General features: G+C 36.1%; 1 protein-coding gene across 1 annotated transcript in view; it reads right to left on the bottom strand.

Annotated features, from left to right (window-relative positions):
* Positions 1-19,245, bottom strand: part of YAP1 (Yes-associated protein 1) — an 88,519-nt gene extending 69,274 nt beyond the window's left edge. The window contains exons 1-2 of the mRNA XM_009999418.1: positions 19,222-19,245; positions 17,585-17,853 (exon numbers count right to left, since the gene is read on the bottom strand). Of these exons, the coding sequence (XP_009997720.1) occupies positions 17,585-17,853; positions 19,222-19,245 (293 nt within the window). The remainder of the gene's footprint in view (positions 1-17,584; positions 17,854-19,221) is intronic.
* Between the last annotated feature and the right edge of the window lie 252 nt (positions 19,246-19,497).

The following is a 19,497-nucleotide window of genomic DNA, read 5'->3' as shown; positions in this document are numbered from 1 at the left end:
TTTCTATTCAAGTCTCCCTATAAGCCTTCCCTTAAAGTGCCTGCTGCATGAATCTGTACCTTGCTCTACACTTCCATTTTGCTGGTAGTTGTGCTTCAAAAACTTGCAAGGTGTTCAAAACCAAAAAAACCCACTCAAACACCTCTCAAAAAAAAAAAAACAACACCCTCAAACTGTCTCATTAAGAACAAAATTATGTGATTACTGTTTTCTTAATAAAACTTGTACTTTTAACGATTTATCCTACTGATGTAGATGATCAGAACTTCTGGTATTTTTCCTTGCACAGATGTTACACACAAAACTTTTGAAGACAGGCAAGTAGTTATTGCAATTTTATCTGGACCAGTAATGGTCAGAGTCACAACAGACCTACTGAAGATTTGTTCTGCATAAGTACATTAGCTTCACTGTTAAATATAATACTTAAAACCAGAATAACACAATATTTATCAGTACCTCACTTTACAGCTAAACCACTCTGCTACAGTGAAAGTAGGGTTTTTTCCTTCCATTTTATTTTTAGCATGTTGGATCAAATTATTTCTGAGAATGATTTTGTGGGAATACTGAAACTAGTCTGTAATCAGTCATTAGTTTAGTTCAGTATGTTTTTCTTATAGTAACTTTTGAATACCAGGTATACAAAATTTACACTGTTAATTAACTAAAATTAATATTCTGATCCCTCATTAAAAGTCTTCTACATTAAGATGTTGATTTTGTGCAGATTTTTAAACTATGTTAAAGGCTTGTTAACAGGCTGAAATTCTACTGAACTTGTAGGCTTAGAAAACAAACACTTATATGTAGTGACAAAAATCCAAACCGCCTTCCTTCCAACACTCTTCTCAATAGTCACAGTATTTCAGATCTTCCAGTTTAGCTTAGAGATTTTTTCAGGTGATAAAGTACAAGGGAAAAAATATTCTATACAAAGGCAACAAAATTTGGTTTCAAAACAGCTTAATTATCATATTATCCACAGCATATAACACAACACACTGGCTAACAGCTCATTTCAATGCACAAGGTATTTATAAAAATGCAACAAAACCCAGAATGAAAACCCAAAACAAAACAACAAAAAAATTCAACCACAAAACCACCACACACACCTTGCTGATTCAGCTGAATTTAGTTCTCGCATTGAATTTGTAACTGCAGCAAAGCCAAATTTACAAATATTGTTAGAACTTTTTTAAACCAAGTACAGACATTAAGACTACCAGCTACAGAACTGTTTGTGTTTTAACTGCCAGTCGTATGTAACAACGATGTGTATTGGTGAGATTGGAAGAAACACTGTGTCACCGTAGATCGGTTTCTGTGCAACCGGAAGGTGGTAACTTTACACAGATGTCTGCAATAAAAATACTTCCATTTCAGTTTACAAGCCAGACAAACACCAATGTTTTTTAAATTATTATTTCTTTTCCTCCATGTGGCTCATTAAGAACTGCTTTTGTCCATTCTTTTATTTTCTGGTTTTGAAGTTCTGATTAAGCTGCATATTAACACACTTTTATTTACTAAAAAAACAAACAAAAAAAAAAAAAAAAAAAAAAAAAAACCCAACAACCCCCCCCCCCCCCCCCGAAAAACCCCACCTGAACACCAACTTAACGGTACTATTCCCACTATCCCTCATTGAGGTACCACACATTCCTAGCAAAAGAGTGACATTTTCTGCTAAAGACACTAAAACAGACCATCATACACTATGTTTCAGATTAGCCCATTCAATGAAATCTGCGCTTCTATGAACAGCACAGGAACGCAAATTCCACAAACAGAAGACTACACTGATCGTGTATCTACAGGAGCTCAAACAAAACTTGTTCAGTTTCATCTGTTGTTTTTGTTGTTTGTTGTGGGTTTTTTTTAACCAAATACCCCAACTTACAATTTTAAGAGTGAAATTCTAGAGTTTTTAAGCTATTTTTCTTGAGGATTGCAGTCAATTAGCTCTCTGAATTTTAGCTTAAGAATAGCTAGTTTTGTTGAGCATCACCATAGCTCCTAGGCTGTAGGTAGGGATCTTTTGTGTGACCTGCCTTAGGTGGTCCTGCTCTGGCAAAGGGGTTGGACTCAATGATCTCCAGAGGTCCTATCCAATCCCTACCATTCAGTGATTAATTGGGGGGAAAAAACCAAACAAACAAACAAACAAAAAAACCCCCACACCTTTAGAATCTGGATTCAAGCCAGACAAGAATAAATATTATGCCTTATTACTGGCTCACTTTTGTAATTACTATGTCTAATATTCACAATGTTTGCAAGTAGCAACAGAAGAATACTGCTTATAAAGCTGAGTCAATTAAAAAGTAAACATTTTTGTAAAGCTTTTAAAAAATCTTTACATCTACTCCTGCAGATGTAGTTTTAGCATTCAACTCAGCCATTATAAGGCTGATCAGAATATTATATAATTAAGTCACAGGCTTCAGTTAAACCTAAAATGTATTTATTGCAGATAACACAAATGGATCAAATTTCTGTCTGAAGCTTCCCAGAATAGAGAAATGCATTTGTCCACAGGAAATGGTAACAATATAATTTTGTATTAAAGGGAAATATTGACAGCAATTCTAAAAAAATAACTACAAAAAAACCCAACCAACAAAACAACAAACCAACAAAGCCAAACAAACAAAACAAAAACACGACACAATGAACCAAACCACCACAACCAACGAGTCCCCACCTCTTCACTACATCCCAGAGAGTAAATACAAATTTTTACTTGCTCCAAAATTGCATCTGATCTTCCACAAAAATATCACTATAAATGTGGAGCAACAAATAAATTCAGTTTTTTAAAGCATGTTTAATAATTTACCACAGTTCTGATAAAGGTCACCAACATTGCACAAATTATTTTTAAAGCCCTAAAAACATTTGATTATTATATTGAATTTTTAATGAATACAAAAAAAATCCATCAGCAAAATTGTACAGGGTAGTGGCTTGTTTTGACTAAAAAAAACTAGATTCCTAAGTCAGATAACTCCAAATGCGTCTCTTTAGTGGCATCACTCATTTAATGCTTCATTTACTCTCATGCAGCATCTCTACTTCCTCCTCTAAGTATCGCAGAAAAATCTGGTATATGGCTCATGATACAACTACACAACTAACTATGCCAGTACAGCAACAGCTATGAAACTCACCAAGGTTGCCCCAAAGTCTACAAAGTTTGCTTTTCACTCTTCATACCCAATCCATCCTAACATGAGAACATCTTTTACCTCATTATGCTCTGCTGTCTTCCTAGGAGATTCCTTACTCCCAACCTCACATGCCATGACAAGTCCAACAGGGAAAAAATTAAGAGTAACTGTAGCAGTAAGAGAAGGAGGCATAGGACCCAAAATACCCAGAGTAACAAAGCTGATTAATTACCAGAACTGTATATAAATATGGATGCCTTGCAGCACAGGCCCACTGAAATCAGCTACAAAGATGGCGTTCCTAGGTTTTTTGTTTTCAAAATCAATCTACGTTAAAAATAAAAAACACACTTTCCCAATCAGCATGTTTTTCTCTGTTCCATCTAGTTCTCTCTTCTCTGTTCTATCTTGTTCAGAAACCCATAATTACAGAACACCAGGAGTCCAAACATGGCATATGATTTCATAGACAAGCAGCAGCTTCTTCTATTTTGAATAGGATTCCCTACTATTACAACTTAACACACAGCACACAGATCATTTAAGAAGCCATGTCATGCTACAGCTGAAATGCAATTACTGTATTACACATGCAGGAACCTGTCAGGGCTTCAAGCAAGTCAAAAGGAATTGCATAAATACAACCACTCCAGTAAGCAATAACCTAGAAAACTGATACACGTCAACCAGGCATTCCAGGAAGGCAAGTCCCTGTATGAATTACTGAACATGCACAAGACTGTAGAGTACATCACAGCCATTTGGTCAACTTATTTGATGCAAGATGGCATGTGGGGTGTCACCACAAATGACTGTCTTATGTATATGAAACACACTGAGCAAGTTTCTTAACTCCTCTTTTTTTTCTGTAGTTCTAAGAAAATCCCACCTAAAGCATCATATTACATTTCATTTTAAAAGTCATCAGGTGTGAGCTGCCTATCAGGAGCTACACTAATTTTTTTGCCCTGCTACAGAGAACCATTTTCTAAAGGAGAATATTAATAGGAGGAAAGAAGGTTGTGGAATCTCCATCCTTGCAGGTTTTCCAGGCTTGGCTGCCAGTGGCTGTGGGACAGATGACCAACCTTCCCTAACTACTATGTTGGCTTGATAATAACGAAGGCATTAAAAGCTGTTTGTGAACTTTGAAAACAAACATGTCCAGATCACCTGGTAAATTCACGGTTCTTGAAATCTTCTGTCAGCTTAAGATCATAACAATCCTGAAGGTCCTATGCAGAATTAATCAACCTTCACTGCCAGGAGAAGAAAGCTTCCACCTGAACCACTCAAGTTTTTTTTATGACTCAGACAACTGTCCTTAGATAATAAAGGAATCTTAAATCTATCTTATTTACTAATTTTTGCATTTGAAAAACACATTCAGCATCAGAAAAATCACTTACAGCTGGTTGACAATCTTTTAAAACTCACAAATTTGGAGAGCCAAATACTTTTCTTTTGGTCACTGAATTGTCATGATATGTAGACATACTGCATGACAAAAAAATACAGCGTAAGCATCTGTTACTGAGAAACTGGAAAGTAAGGATTGGTATTGACAGAAGCTATTTTGCGATTAAACTTAAAAGCAGAATATCAAATAACAGTTCCAAAACAAGGTTGAGATCGACATTCTTTCAGCATTGCAGGAACTGCGTGTGTGAAGAAACACAACATCTTCCAAATATCCTGGCAGTGCTTATTTCTCTAATGACAAATCTATTCAACTACAAACTCACATGTGTAGTATCAGCCACAAGATATTACAAAAATACAACAACAGAAAAAAGTTAAGATTCATTTTTAGAATGGCATACACAGCATCATTTTACCACACCAGCATACTTCCGTTCTGCTGGAGCAGCTCCCAGACATAAGCTGGAAACAAGTGCAGACAACCTTTCACTTTCAAGGTGAATCCACCAACAGCGGTATTTGCATCACAAAGTTCCTAAGACTAAACTTGTGAAGACACAGCAATCATAGCCATTAAGTTCCAGAAACTTAATGGCTAGAAGATATAATTAGGAACAGCAAGTGTTGGTTGTTTTGTTGTTGTTTTTTTTTAACAAAACAAAAAGCAGCTAAAGGATGCGGATATGACCTGACATGAACAAGCAATCACCAGCAGGAGCACCACCAAGTTTCAAAATGACACAAATTTACTCTTAGTCAACTACTAACTGTGAAGAACTGCTAGAAAAACTATACGAAGTGAAAAGACAAGCAGAAGAAATTAATGGAATTCTTTAATTTTTGTTTTTTAGATTAAATGTTCAGAATGGTAGATATTGTAAAACATTCTTAACCCTTAATCTGAAAATTTATAAAAATTGGAAAAGACTTACAAAAGGGATGCAGGGATCACTGAAAAAAGCTACTCCAGGAAGATTCATCAGCTTAGGACTTTTCAAGCTTCAAAAGACAGAATTTCCAGAGGAAAAGATACCAAACAAATATGTATCAACTACTCATTGTCACTTACAAAATAAGAACTGGGCATCAATGAATGAAGCTGAGGGGAGCCAAGCTTTAAACAGAATGAAGGCATTTCTTCATGCAGTGGATAGACAACCAGTGAGACTTCTTGCCAAAGCATGCAGCAGATGTTTAAGGTGTCTGTGACCACAAGGGGAGACAGCACAAGTCTTGAGGACAGCTGGAGCTGGGACAGTTCTCAAAGTAATCACATAGCGTTGTCTTGTTCTTAGCCTTTCCAAGATACTTGCTCATGACCACTACTGGCAACAAGATACTGACCTGAACAAGCACTCAGTTTCAATCAGTAGGGACAGTTTAAAAGAGGTTCTGCCAACAAACTCTCTTACAACAGCAAAGATGGCAGGGCCCAGCATTTACTTGGTTTTAAAACTGAACATCTTATCAAGTACAGCTGATAAAGACTTAAGAGAAAAAGCATAGTTACTTCTAGTGCTTCCCTACTGACAGTAATCCTATTTGTTATGTCTACTTCAACCATGTATCGTCTTCTGATTTTTTTACTTCACTTAATAATTGTAAGTATATCTTATATGTATTACACAAAAAGATACCTATATGAAACAACACAACATTATCATTTGATTCTGCAGTTCAGAATTGCTATGTCCACCAAAAGCCCAACGTTGGCTCGGAAGGATCCAGCAGAGGAGTAAAGAGCTAGGAAATTCTCAGCGGTTACAAAATGCTGTGCAGGAACATGAACTAAACAGCCTAATAGCTTTGATAAATACTTTACATTCAGCAGAAATATTGCTTTGAATTGTATGCAAACAACATACTAACCTAAATAAAAAGCTACTAGTCCTAATGAAAAGATTGTTTTATGAAGCAGAATGTGACACCACCAGCTGCTACTGCACTGCAGTCTGTAATAAAACTTTTTAGTAAAGCTTCTCTTTTTCACTCATCAGTTTGATAAAATAATTGCTTTCAAGAATTTACACCTTATTTTTCCTGCAGCTTGCAAAACAGACAAAAGGTTTTGATCTGGAAGTCACAAAGTGAACAGCTCTCTATACCATAAAAGAACACATGCATCTACTTCTACAGGTGTATCTTGGAGTTTCACTAAATGAAGAAAGACAAAGTATACACATATCTTCCGACATACAGTAGGTGGTGTTGGAATATTTTAACCAAGAGTGGGTATGTAACTGAATGGTTAGTATTCTGAGTTCTTGTAACCCTGTATCACAACTGCAGGTAAAGGCAATACAGGTAAAATCTGTAGAAATAGGATAGAAACTAGTTATTTCAGTTGCTTATGAAGTAAAAGCATAATGCATTAGCAAAACTGTAAGTTTGCTTACATCTTTTACATAAAGAATTAAGAAAAATTATAGGCAAATTATGTGTAGATGCAGGTACAACAAGATCAGCACCAGAATCTCCTGCACTTCTAATAAATTCCATACAAACTAACTTGTTCTGCATGCACAAAACAAGTTCAATGGTTTCTTGCAAGGATAAAGACTTCTTCCTATAAATTTATTTACATAAAATTTGTCCACTAAAAAGTCAGCAATTTTCACTTTTTCACAACTCTCTCAACTATTTGGTAAGTTAGATGTTACCTTGTCCTAGAAAGCACTTAAACCTCCCCCCTCACTTTGGTTTCACAGGCAAGCTTCTGAGGCCACTTTAAAAGGGCAAACCTTGGCACAGACCAAGGTCTAGACTCTTATTCCAATAGGTCTGCTGAGTGGAAGAATCAATTAAAGTTCACATGCAATCTCCAAGCTGCTCACTGTAACAGCATTAACAGGACTTGCACTGTAGCCCTGAGGAAAAGCCACACAAAGAGTTGCACCAAAAGAAAGGAAAAGCTCTCCCTTTCTGTTTTCCCCCTCCCCGTTCCAATACACCCTTAAAACCAGAAGTTGGAAAATCAGCACCATAACTATGTAACTGAATTTAGATTGATTTCTCCTGGAAACATTACCACATACATCTGACATTGAATTAAGAAAACAATGAACTCTCCAAGTTCATAATCAAATCTCTGTAACACAAAGCTGTCAAGATCCATCTAACAGCATATTTTTAAAAAATGAGCGCAAACTAGAATTGCAAACTATTTTTAAAAATAATATAATTAAGACTTCCTTTGGCCTTGTTAATAGGGATGCGAAAATGTTAATTCTTTACTGTTTATGCTAAGGTCTGTTTCACATTTTCTCTTCCTTATGCCTAGCCAGCCACTGAATTATCAGGATATTGTGAAACATCCAGTATTTTTCTAGTTATTAGTCATTACAATAAAAGACAGAAACAAAAACACACAAACATACAAATTATAAGTTCTCCTAATACTACAACTCTGAAAGTTCATGTTCTCTTGTTACCTAGTAATTATTTGGTCTCAGTATCTCCATCTGATCTGCTTTAGAACAGTTTCAGAACAAGATTCCAGTGAAAACTGAAAACTTGAAAGATCAGTTATGAAAGAGAATGTTTACTTCATTCTAAATGTTAAACTCACTGGCTAGAAGAGTTTAAGTGACATACACACTTAAGCGTGCATGTATTTAAGAACAGAAGGTAAGAAAATTAACCATGGTTCTGTCCCAGTGATAACATACAAACAATTACGTCAACAGCAGCACAACAAAAAGCTTTCAAAATCTATCCATACACAAACTAGAATGCAGGCAGTTTTAGCTTAGTCAGGCTCATGTGTATAAAGCTCTGTAACCACGGAACATGCTATTAAATGTTTTCACTGAAGACTGGAAGTATTTACAATTTTTATTGTTAAACAACTATAATTCATCCTAACCCACAGCCCAGCACAGAAGTCAACAGACACCTGAACTACAATTAAAGCAGTATTATTTTTTCCTACAAACTCAAACATATACAAAAATTATCCATAAAGTTATGCATGGAACATCCTTCAAAGTCCTTCCACCTTTTCTTTCTAACAGCTTTTAATACATCAGATCACACCTTTTTAAGTCAATGTCATTTAATATCCTTAATTCGTGCAAAGTTGCTTATGGCTTGACAATGACAAAGGTTTTGTAAATAAATAAATAAAAACCACCACTGAATTATGTGTGCATTGGAGATTTAGGTCTCCAAACCTTATTAACTATACTATAAGCATAGTTATGAAAAGATAGATAGAAATTTCTCTTTTACTCTATTTCTCACCATTCTAAAGAGAGTATGTAAGTAATGGCAGAAGCCTTGCCAACAAAGCTCTCCAAACAAGAACGACAAATTTAGAAGAAAAAAAAAATTGAAAATTAAGATCCTATGAGAAAATATATCTGTGAGCTGCATTTTCTTCCCTTTACCCAAAGAATTCCATTTTGTCTATACAATCTATGCTCTTCTGCTTTCAGATAATGTTTTATTACGTCATAAATGTCTAATTTTGCAACATATCCAGAAAAGGCAAAAAGCTTACCTAGCATTTCAGTTACAACAGGTAATCAGAAAGGGAAAGGCATCCTTAAGGCAGTAACACTATTTAAATAAACATAAATAGTGCAGACAGACTTCCAGTGAAGGTCTCCATAAACCAGAACCCATTGAAGATAAACTTGCTACAGTAAATGACCTTTACTTGACTTTCCTGTAAAACAGCTCAGCAGAGATAATGTTTTATTACGTCATAAATGTCTAATTTTGCAACATATCCAGAAAAGGCAAAAAGCTTACCTAGCATTTCAGTTACAACAGGTAATCAGAAAGGGAAAGGCATCCTTAAGGCAGTAACACTATTTAAATAAACATAAATAGTGCAGACAGACTTCCAGTGAAGGTCTCCATAAACCAGAACCCATTGAAGATAAACTTGCTACAGTAAATGACCTTTACTTGACTTTCCTGTAAAACAGCTCAGCAGAAAAAAAAAAAAAACTGGGTTCACAGCCTCAATGCAATAATCAATAACTAAACTTCACCACTAACACTGATCTAAGTCACCAAACAGCATGTCAGAGACTCAACAAAAGGGATCTGGTCTTTCAATATCAATATGACACAGCAACGTTAGTGAAACTAAAGCAAAGTCCAAGACGGTTTTCAAGACAGATTTGTTTCCTTAGCAACTGGCATGACTGACAGGCAGTATACTGGTAAAAGTCTTACTTTACAAGGCAGCTTTATATTATTAGCTTGACTTAACCAGCAATTTAGAAAACTTAGCTATACTTGCCTGAAACACAGCCTGAAGTAACTGAGTCAAAAGCCAAATAAAATACCGGCAGAGTGAATCCCAGAAAACAGACTCCAAGTAGCACTTCAGGAGGCCATGAAATAGTGACACAGCTTAGTCACACCTTTCAAAAACTGTTCTCCAAATAAAAGTCCAATTTTATTTGCCAAAAAACAGCTAATAGGTACCATTTTAATAATAAAGACAAATTTCCCTCATGGTCTAGATACCCATTTAAATGTTTAACAAAATTACAGTTTATCTGACACAGCCTTCCACATAACAAGTTGTTTGTAAGAAAGAGTATGTCCTGCTATCTGTTAACATTCCAAAGTGCAGCCTTCTCCCCAAGAATTTTGTGTCACATTATGCTAACCCCCAAGGCTGTTACATTTTCCTTACAGACAATTCCATCTTTCTCTTGAGTCAACTACATGGTATCCTGACCCTGTCCTTAGAGGCACCTGGCAGGTGAGTGCTACTCACAGAAATCTGTACATTTCCTGCATTCAGACAAGTGAAATTGTATTTACAAGGAAACTGAGTCATTTAAATAATAGGGATTACACAATCGTGTGCAGCCTGAGGAGAAAAAAACCACAATAAAACCCCCACACCTTAAAAAAGGGGACAAAGTTTACACAAACAGTGAAAGAAAGTGAGCTCCACCATTAATGAGTTTTACTACATATGTGTGTTTGTACTGTAAAATCAACAAATGCAAATACGCTGGACTGTATAAAAATACAAAGACACTCCTAATAGGAGAACTGAGCAGCTATCAGTTTCAAAAGATTAAACTAAATCTAATTACATCATCTGAATTTGTTCCCAGCTATGAAGATAAACACATGCAGTGGTCTGGCCACATATAAAAAGAGAAACATCTCTAGTTTTGGCTGCCAGCTCTCCATAGCTGTTTACCTCATTTTTTGCTTCTTTTCTTGTCTGTGGGGGGAGGTGTCTAGTCTTAACCAAGAGCCTGACAGAAACTGCTTGTAGTTAGTATCAGACTAGTTTTAATAGTTAATCTTGTATCTCAGCCCTCACTAACATATCTGGCTCTCCTGCGCATCATCCAGTAACTGCTTCTATCTGATATGTGAAAAGGTTTATCTGGGAGTAAACTAGGAACCATAGCTTTAATTTTATGTGTGACTAAATTTAGGTAGTGAAATATTTCAGCACTTCCATGTTGAAATATTTTATCTGAAAATCTACTGTAGGAAGGAAACTGGAAGGAAAAATCCAATTTGCTTGCTGTATCAAGCTTTAAAAATTTGCAGCTGTTATGCCACAATTACAGAGGGAAACGGAGTAAAATATAAATGGCGGTTTTGTATTTCAAATTTTAAAGCTATTGAATTTTTTCACTTTCAAAAGAGGAAATATAAAATATTATTTTACCCACATATGCCACTGATCAGTTCAATAGCATTTATCCATTAGAAATATTTTTTGCAAAAACTGGTGGAGTAGTGCCCATCTTAAGTTTCATGGGAACTTTCAAATTAACATACCCTTACTATTTCACTGCTTTCTATCAAGTAGGAATTTCCATAATGTGACTGATGGCTTACAGACTACCCTATGCTACATACCAGACAACTACTAAAAAAATGCAACTATAATTCCTTGCCATCTTCAACACAGAGAGAAGGTAAAAGGATAAGAATCCAGAAGACGCTCATCTTGATTTATATCAAATTCTTGTTTGTCTTTAGAAGAGGTCAAGAACTGAGAAAACAGAAGCAGTTTCACAGCGGTGTAATTGCTCCCACAGAGCTTGATGCTACTACTTTTAACCATATATAATCTGAGAAAATCTCTAATAAGCAGAATTGCAGAAGCATCATTCTTAAACATTAATTTCTGATTAAACTTGTATCAGAAGTCTCTTCTTATTACTGAGCAGAAAGACTCTAAAATTTATTATTGTAAAAGACTAGTAAATAAAGGTCTCAGTCTCAATTAAAGCTTTCATCATAATGTAAAGTTTTCAAAGCATGGTAAGAAAAAATATTTCAAATTTGATTCAGGAGATAGGAAAGCTTCGCTATAGGACAATATTAGGCCTTTAAAGCACATCAACCAAAACAACACCAATGTTCTCAACAGCTAAATCAGGAGTAATTTTGACCATTTCAATACGCAAAGTGGAAAGGTTTAGTTTCATACATCTGCTACTTGAAACAACGGTATTCTTCCTGTTTATTGAACACTGCATTAACACAATCATTTTTTCAAGTATGGTGTTACTTTTTCTCTCCACTGCATGTATAGTCAGAGCCTACTTAGATCTGTAAGAGTTCAGGGAATCACAGAATGGTTTGAGTTGGAAGGGACCTTAAAGATCTAGTCCCAGCCCCCCTGCATGGGCAGGGACAGCTCCCATTAGGTCAAGTTATATCCACATTCACACATGGCAAGGTATTTGAAGCTCTCAGTAGAGGTTTAAATCAGTGCTTTTTAAGAGTTTGTGGAAAGATTTTAATAGCCACCAAATCAGACACTATAAAGCACGAAGATTATTTTTATGAGATACACTGAAGGGCAAAACCTGTGGAAGGAAATTACAGGTCAGAAGCTTTTTTTTCTTTGAAAAAAAAAAAAGCAATAAAAGAGAAAATCCTAGTGATAATTTAATTACCTACTTACAACTAACTGCCACAGATCCTAAATCCTTGCCAGTTTTATTTTCTTCTAAATAAATGCCAATATACATATAGAAAAAAGGAAAATACGTTACCAAACCCACAGGGTATATTTTTTGTTTACCTGAAATCACATCTATTAAACTATTTTTGGAATAGTCTTCTAAAATTACCTTTTATGGAAGTGCATTGAATTAATAGATATCATTATTTGCAATTTTTCTTAAGCAAAGCAAAACTAAATACAAGTAAAGCACCCTGTGAAATGCACCCTCTCCCACTGCTTTCACTGATGCCCACCCACTAAGCTGGCTGCAAGTTCTCCGAGTTCAGAGGGCTGAAGATGCACTTTCATCCTCCTCCCAACTCAGTCTTACACAAATAAGGCAGGTTTGCCCTTACTGTTCCTCCTTCCTTTTAAAGATATGGAAATCCTCAGTGCAACTGCAAATTCAAAAGTTTGTATCAGTCTTTCCCAGTAAGAGGTAGAAAAAAATATATACACTTAAGTAGTACTATGACTGTCTTCCAAGACAAGAAATTTTAAGTTGCCAAAAACATACAACATCAAGTTTTACTTTAAAAGCATTTTAACTAAGATCTCTTTCCTCCAACTATGTTCTGAAACCGACAGTGCCCATTTTCCCCTGCATAAACTGTATGGGGTCTTTTGTTAGATCAACAATTTTATGAGTACTTCAATAAAAACTCAGAAATTATCAAGATAAAAATGAAATTAATTTGACATATCACATACAAAAATTAGCAAACAAAAAAATCTGTGACTATTTTACAGTATAAAAAGCATGAAAAGGTGGACACACCGTTCAAAAGCAGTGGCAGCACTTTTTAGGTTTCAACAACATAGCTCTTTTAATGACAAACTAGCCTGAACTAGAAACACAAGAACTCACATTAACTGATGATTCTGAATATGCATTTCCTCAGTAAAGTAAGTTATTCAGTAAAATATGCAACTGTGGGAACAGTTTTTTCCAATAAATATCATCTGCCCTGAAAAATTAAGATTGCTTTGGCAGGATTGGCAGAAGAGGATGATGGAAACAGGTGATATTGGTGTCGTGGGTGGCTTCGGTCAGAGGTAAAAGCAGGATGTGAAATTAAGCAGCATTGCTGGATATTTTTCATGTGTGACACAAGAAAAAAAAAAAAAAAAGAAGAAATCACAGCAACAAACTTCCCTGCTATCTTAGAACAGTTTCTTAACATCCAAAGCCGTACCTCCAGATAAAGTACATAAGAAATGTATAACAACAATCAGTTTTTAAGGCTTCTTCCAGATGGGTAAATACCTCAAACGTACCCACAGACACTAATGAAAACCACCTTGGCCTCCTTCAGGAAGTCATTCAACACTTCACAGAAAAAAATAGGAAGTTGTTGATAAACTGCTTGCAAGAACTACTTCCTCTAGGAAAAAGAATTACAAGACTTGTTTGCAGGACCATCAGTTAACTTCTCCTCACACGACAAGATGAGAAGAGGTACTACACAAGCTTTGTAAGAATTAAAAGCATAACACTAAGTTAAAACAACGTAAGAGTAATTCTAAAATTGAGTAAAAGGTACATTTTCTTTCTGCAAGTTGTTGTCTGCTATTCCCATGGAATATTATCTTTTGCCTAGAGAGCAATCCACTATCTTTCTCCATAGTTCACTGAAATGTCAACCAGCAGCTGGCTAACAGGAAGCGGTTAAAAAGTGATGCAGTTGACATCTCCACACAAACCGAGTCCTTTTCACTGCGCGCTGACGCCCAGGCTCTGGAGTACAGCACTGCAGGGCTGAGATGACTCAGACATGACCACTTACCAACCGGGCAAGTCTTAGCTTAGGAGTTCTATTTAAGAACCAGTTTCAATTAAAAAATAGTATTAGTTTTACCAGCTGTACAGTAAGCTTGCCTCAACTCATTGGCCAAAATTATCTGTGTTTTCACTAATGGAAAACTACACTTAGGAGTCCTACTCATAATTGAGATTAACATTAATGAATGGATTTCTGGCAGATCATATATGCTGGGCATTCATATATAAAGGGGTCTGTTTATCTAGATGACAGACTGCTTTACAGAAGTAGTTCTGGCTCAGACTCTACACTACCACTCTCACCCTCCTCTAATATGTATGGATACCTATGTGGTGTGTATATAAAATATCTGGACAAATAACACTTGCTCATGTATCTATATAGAAAGACAAGTATTCTCTCTCCCACACACACTATTTTCATTTTTTTGCACAAACTACTACCCTTGCAGTGCCTGACCCTTTGATTTGTGGAAATGACTATATTCCAGCCTGTATTAAGTACAGTACTCAATTTCATATGATTCTGTTTGCACTGCAGTATACTATGATAACTATAGCCATAAGACTTACCAACATCTGGAAAAAAATCTGATACTGTTACCTATTTTGCAAAGATCTTTCTGAAGCCTGATTACCAGACTGCTCATGGAGCAGCTACAGAACAGAGCAAATGGAAAAAAAAGGCAATGCAGCCAATCCAACAAAAAAAATTAATGTATATGGTAGAAGGAACTACATTAAATGTATTTAGCATCAGAAATCTTAGTATGCTTCAAGCAAACGTTTAAGGTATAACTAGACAAGATGAGACTTATAAAGGGCTGGTAGGTATAAGATGGAACTTAGCACTCCACACTGAAAAAAGCTTCCAAAATTGTGTAAAACCTCTTCTCATTTTGCAGTGTGAGGAAAAGTCAACCAATTGTCCTGCAAACAAGTCTTGTAATTATTTTTCCTAAAGGAAATAGTTCTTGCAAGCAGTTTATCAACAACTTGCTACAATTCTTAGATTTATTTGGATTTCTTAAGCGTATGAAAGAAACACTTCGCTAGTACTTGAAATGTTTTTTTAAAAATCTTCATCAACTCCAATTAAATTGGTGGATCTCACCTGTAGGTAGTGTTAGACCACATTTTAGGAACAACAAATGTTCATCAAGTGTGAACAGAGCTTTCAGAACTGTCCTCATTAGACTCTCCCATACCACGGCCTTACGCAAGGAAAGCCAAAAGAAAACAGCCCATTAAGCTGTTTAAAATCTCCCAAGGTCAGCATGTGACCCAGCAGGGAGAGGTTCAAAAAGTACAGCCTTTATTTTTTTTCCTAACAACCTGGTTTCTTTCCACTCCTTTCCCCTTCAAGACTCATCCTTCACAGCTAGCAGCTCTTTCAATCATTTACTTTGGATGTCTGCTTGAGAACAAACGATCTTGCTCATGCAGATGAGTTTGCCAGACTTGTGTGTACTTTCCAGTCTCAGGCTCTTTATTGTTCTTGCTGAAACCTGACCCTTTGAAATGGATACCAGGACACCAAGAAAGGACATGAAAACTTGTAGAAAAAAAGTAAAAAGATTTTTTGTGCAGAAAAGCTTTCCAAGAACAAATCTTAACACTCTCATTTCACCTGAATAAGCATAATTTAAAAATTTCAATTAAAAGAGTATGAAGACATTTTGTATCTCTTCAACCCTGCCTTCTTTAAAATTGACAGCGCTATAAAAAACAAACACTTGTAACAGTAAACCTTGAAAATTAAATATGTTTTTCATGCTTTATAAGCTGTTTGTTAAGAGCTCTCTCTATCACAGTCAAAACAAAGTTTGCTTTTCATTTCAAAACTCTGGCTGTGCCTTCTTCAAGGTCCAATGAGCTACAGTTCTCAAATGGCATAAACTTACACAGATTAAAAAAGTTCTCTTGGTGCCCAATGAAGTCTTCACATTCTAGAATATGCTGTTTGTTACACTTCACCAAAAAACCACCACATCTTCAAGATCTATAGCTAATGCCCGTTTCTGTATTTCTAATACAGAACAATTGTTTTCAAAAAGTAACCTTTGGGTTTAAATAACATCAGACAATTGCTGTAAACTCTTTCTGGTTAAAAAATAGTGATCCTGATTTCTCTGTATGGTAACCCCATTGCTGTAGGAACAAGAATCAGTTTTAAGAAGCTCTACAAGTTCTAAATTTGTTTTTGAAGCTACAAACTCAACTACTTCAATCAAATGCACATATTAATGACAAACGTTTTAGCAAGAAAAGTAGGCATACTTTTCTTGCTAAAAAAAAACCAACATGTTTTTCTTGGCTGAAACAAGTTTTACATAAATAACACAGTGTTGCCCCTGCCCTCTCTGGGCCCTGAAAATGACACATAATGGGTTACTTAGAGACTTGCAGATAACTATAATGTTCAAAATATAGTAAAAATATTTGAGGACCAATTACGAGTCTTGGTGGGCACACTTTCAGAAAGAAGGACAGGCTCCTATTGTTTCAGAAAACTATGCAGCATAAAAGAAAATGCTCCTGATGGAAGAGATGTCAGATGGCTGGCATGTGTGACTCCTCTTCAGTTATAGAAATGGTGATACTAAATTCACTGTGTGAAAAACCTACAGCCGAAGGAACAAGAAACAACATTAGAGGTTCTGCAATTTCCCTTTCACTGCAGTGAATGTAGATGAGTTAAGAGCCACAGACCCAAATACTGCAATCAAATGCCTATATTAATTTCCTCATAAGCAGAGAATAGGCAAAAATGTTTTGATTGCATACTTCTACAATAGTCCTTATTCAAGAAAATAAAAATCCTGATATATTCTCACTACTATAGTTTCTAAAGTTGCTCTGTATTTTTACATCTGTATCATAAAAATGAGATAAAATGCATTTTGACCTGCATGAGTACTCTGGCAAGATTCCACAATACCAGAAGTCAGAGTTTAAAAAATCACTATGCACATTTCACTGATTTTTAGTATACAATATAACGGATAATGCTATTCAGCTAACATTTAGATAAGATTCAGAGTACTATGCAGTATTCAGAAACAGCAGGGTGGGAGAAATACTTAAGTAGTAGAATCTTGTACTTAAAATCGTTTTTACAAAAAAGTTTTTTAAACATACTGAAATATACTAAAATTCAAACACTTAAACCCAGCAACAACAAAAGACAACAACCAATCAAAAAAAACCCAACAGACATACAGCTAATTAAAAACATGCTTTACTTACTTCAGAAAGTATCTCTGTCCCGACGGTGTCTTAGCCATCTCCCAGCCTGGTGGCAAAGGTACATCATCAGGGATCTCAAATGAAGACTGGCGGAGATGCTGAGAGGATGGAGCTCCAGGTCCAGTCACTACTCCAGAGGGTGTAAGTGTCCCTGGAGAAACAGCTCCCAGCTGCAGTGATGCTGGAGAGGAATGAGCTCGGACATGCTGAGGGGTCAGGGCACCTGCTGTCCCTGCATCAGTGCTAGCCTGCCAGGAGTGAAAATATTCCTATTAAGATTCTTGTATGTCACCAGAAATGCAGCTGTCAGAAGACATTTCATTTTAAATTAATCTTTCAGAAGAAATTCACAAGTTATTAATTCTAAAGTTCTGCTTACTTTCTAGTTGTTACTGTTCATGAGAGCCTCAAAGTAGGTTGGTTAAACAGCATTACAAAAGCCCTTGTGTTAAGTCAAGAAATATTAACCATAAGCATGCGCTTAGTGCCTTTAGTTTTACTTTGAAAACTGAAGATCTTATTCCTTGGTGCAGAGTTAAGAAAAAAACATGCTCACAGTCAGCAGGGCCCACACGGCGTATGGCGTGGTTGGTTACTGGCCTGCACTCACCCACTACCAACGCACCTACTTCCTACTGGTGGGGTTAGCTTCCCATTCTCGTTTTGTAATGGGGGTGTGAGGGTGCAGACACCCACACATACACCCTCTGCACGGGGTTAAGTGATTACACAAAGAGAAAAGCAACAAAAAAATGCCAGCTGACTGCAGGAAGTTCCAATGGAGGAGGTCTCCTGAACTCAAACACTTTAAAAAAGCCTATACAACAAGACTGACCACAAAATTTCCTAACCCACACACAAACTGCACGTTAAGGGTATCAGGAGCTTATAAAGAGTCTGCCCATGCTTTAGCTGTCCAAAGCAAAGCTGCAGCTGACTGTTCAACCAGTCATTCAGAGGTGACTCACAAAACCATTCACCAGAGTTACCAGTCCTAAGTGCATAAACTTCTTGGCCAGTAGTAAATACACATCTACAGAAAAAGCACCTCTGGAAACTGGATTAAAGCAATATTGAATTTTTAAAGATATATTTATCGATTAATTTATTTTATAGATACACCAGAACAACATGGACACCTATAATAAGATGCATGTATCAGCTCTTGCCACACCTCTCTACACAAGGTATTGCACCATCCATGAGGCCCCATTTACCTACTCCTATGGAGACTGACAATTCTGTTTCACTACATCTGTGTGCAAACACATGAGAAGTTTCATATATTACATTGGAAACTAATCAGCTTGTATTTCAATAAAATACACAAATTGCAAATTAATTGAATTGGAGGTATTTTAATTCTCAAGAAATGGGGAGAATTACAGAAACTTAAAGACCTTATCTGTTAAGCAGAATATTTCTGTGACATGACTGAAAAGAAGGAAAATTTTATTTTAAAAGTCCATAACGAAGCAAATTATACTCTGGCTTCAGCTGAGCTTCAAGTTTGTGTTTCGGGAACCACCAACTGGCACAAGGAACAGTGATCCATCTAAATACGCATTGCAGATGAAGGGTAACATACACAAGCAAGATAACGTTAAGCTTAAAAGTACAAGCTGTATGAACGTTACACACGTTAAGTGCATTTCAAACATGATGGCTATTTAACTGCAGTTACTGTATTTAACAAGACACAGTACCCAGTGTTAGCTGAACGTGTACCAGTTCACATTTGTGCACAATGGAACTGTGAGATTTGCATAACTTGAGAGAAAATTATACGTATACCTTATTCCTCGCTGGATTTCAGTATGTTAGTAAAGGTCTGCAAGTCAGCAGCCAGCAAAACTACAGAAGCAACTCAACCCCACCCCTTTCTATTTTCTTTTCAGTCTTGCAATGCAACG

Source organism: Chaetura pelagica, unplaced genomic scaffold (assembly GCF_000747805.2).
Source record: "Chaetura pelagica isolate M959 unplaced genomic scaffold, ChaPel_1.0 scaffold85, whole genome shotgun sequence".
NCBI lineage: Eukaryota > Metazoa > Chordata > Aves > Apodiformes > Apodidae > Chaetura > Chaetura pelagica.
The sequence above is the reverse complement of the archived record's forward strand: the minus strand, read 5'-3'. Positions and strand labels throughout refer to the sequence as shown.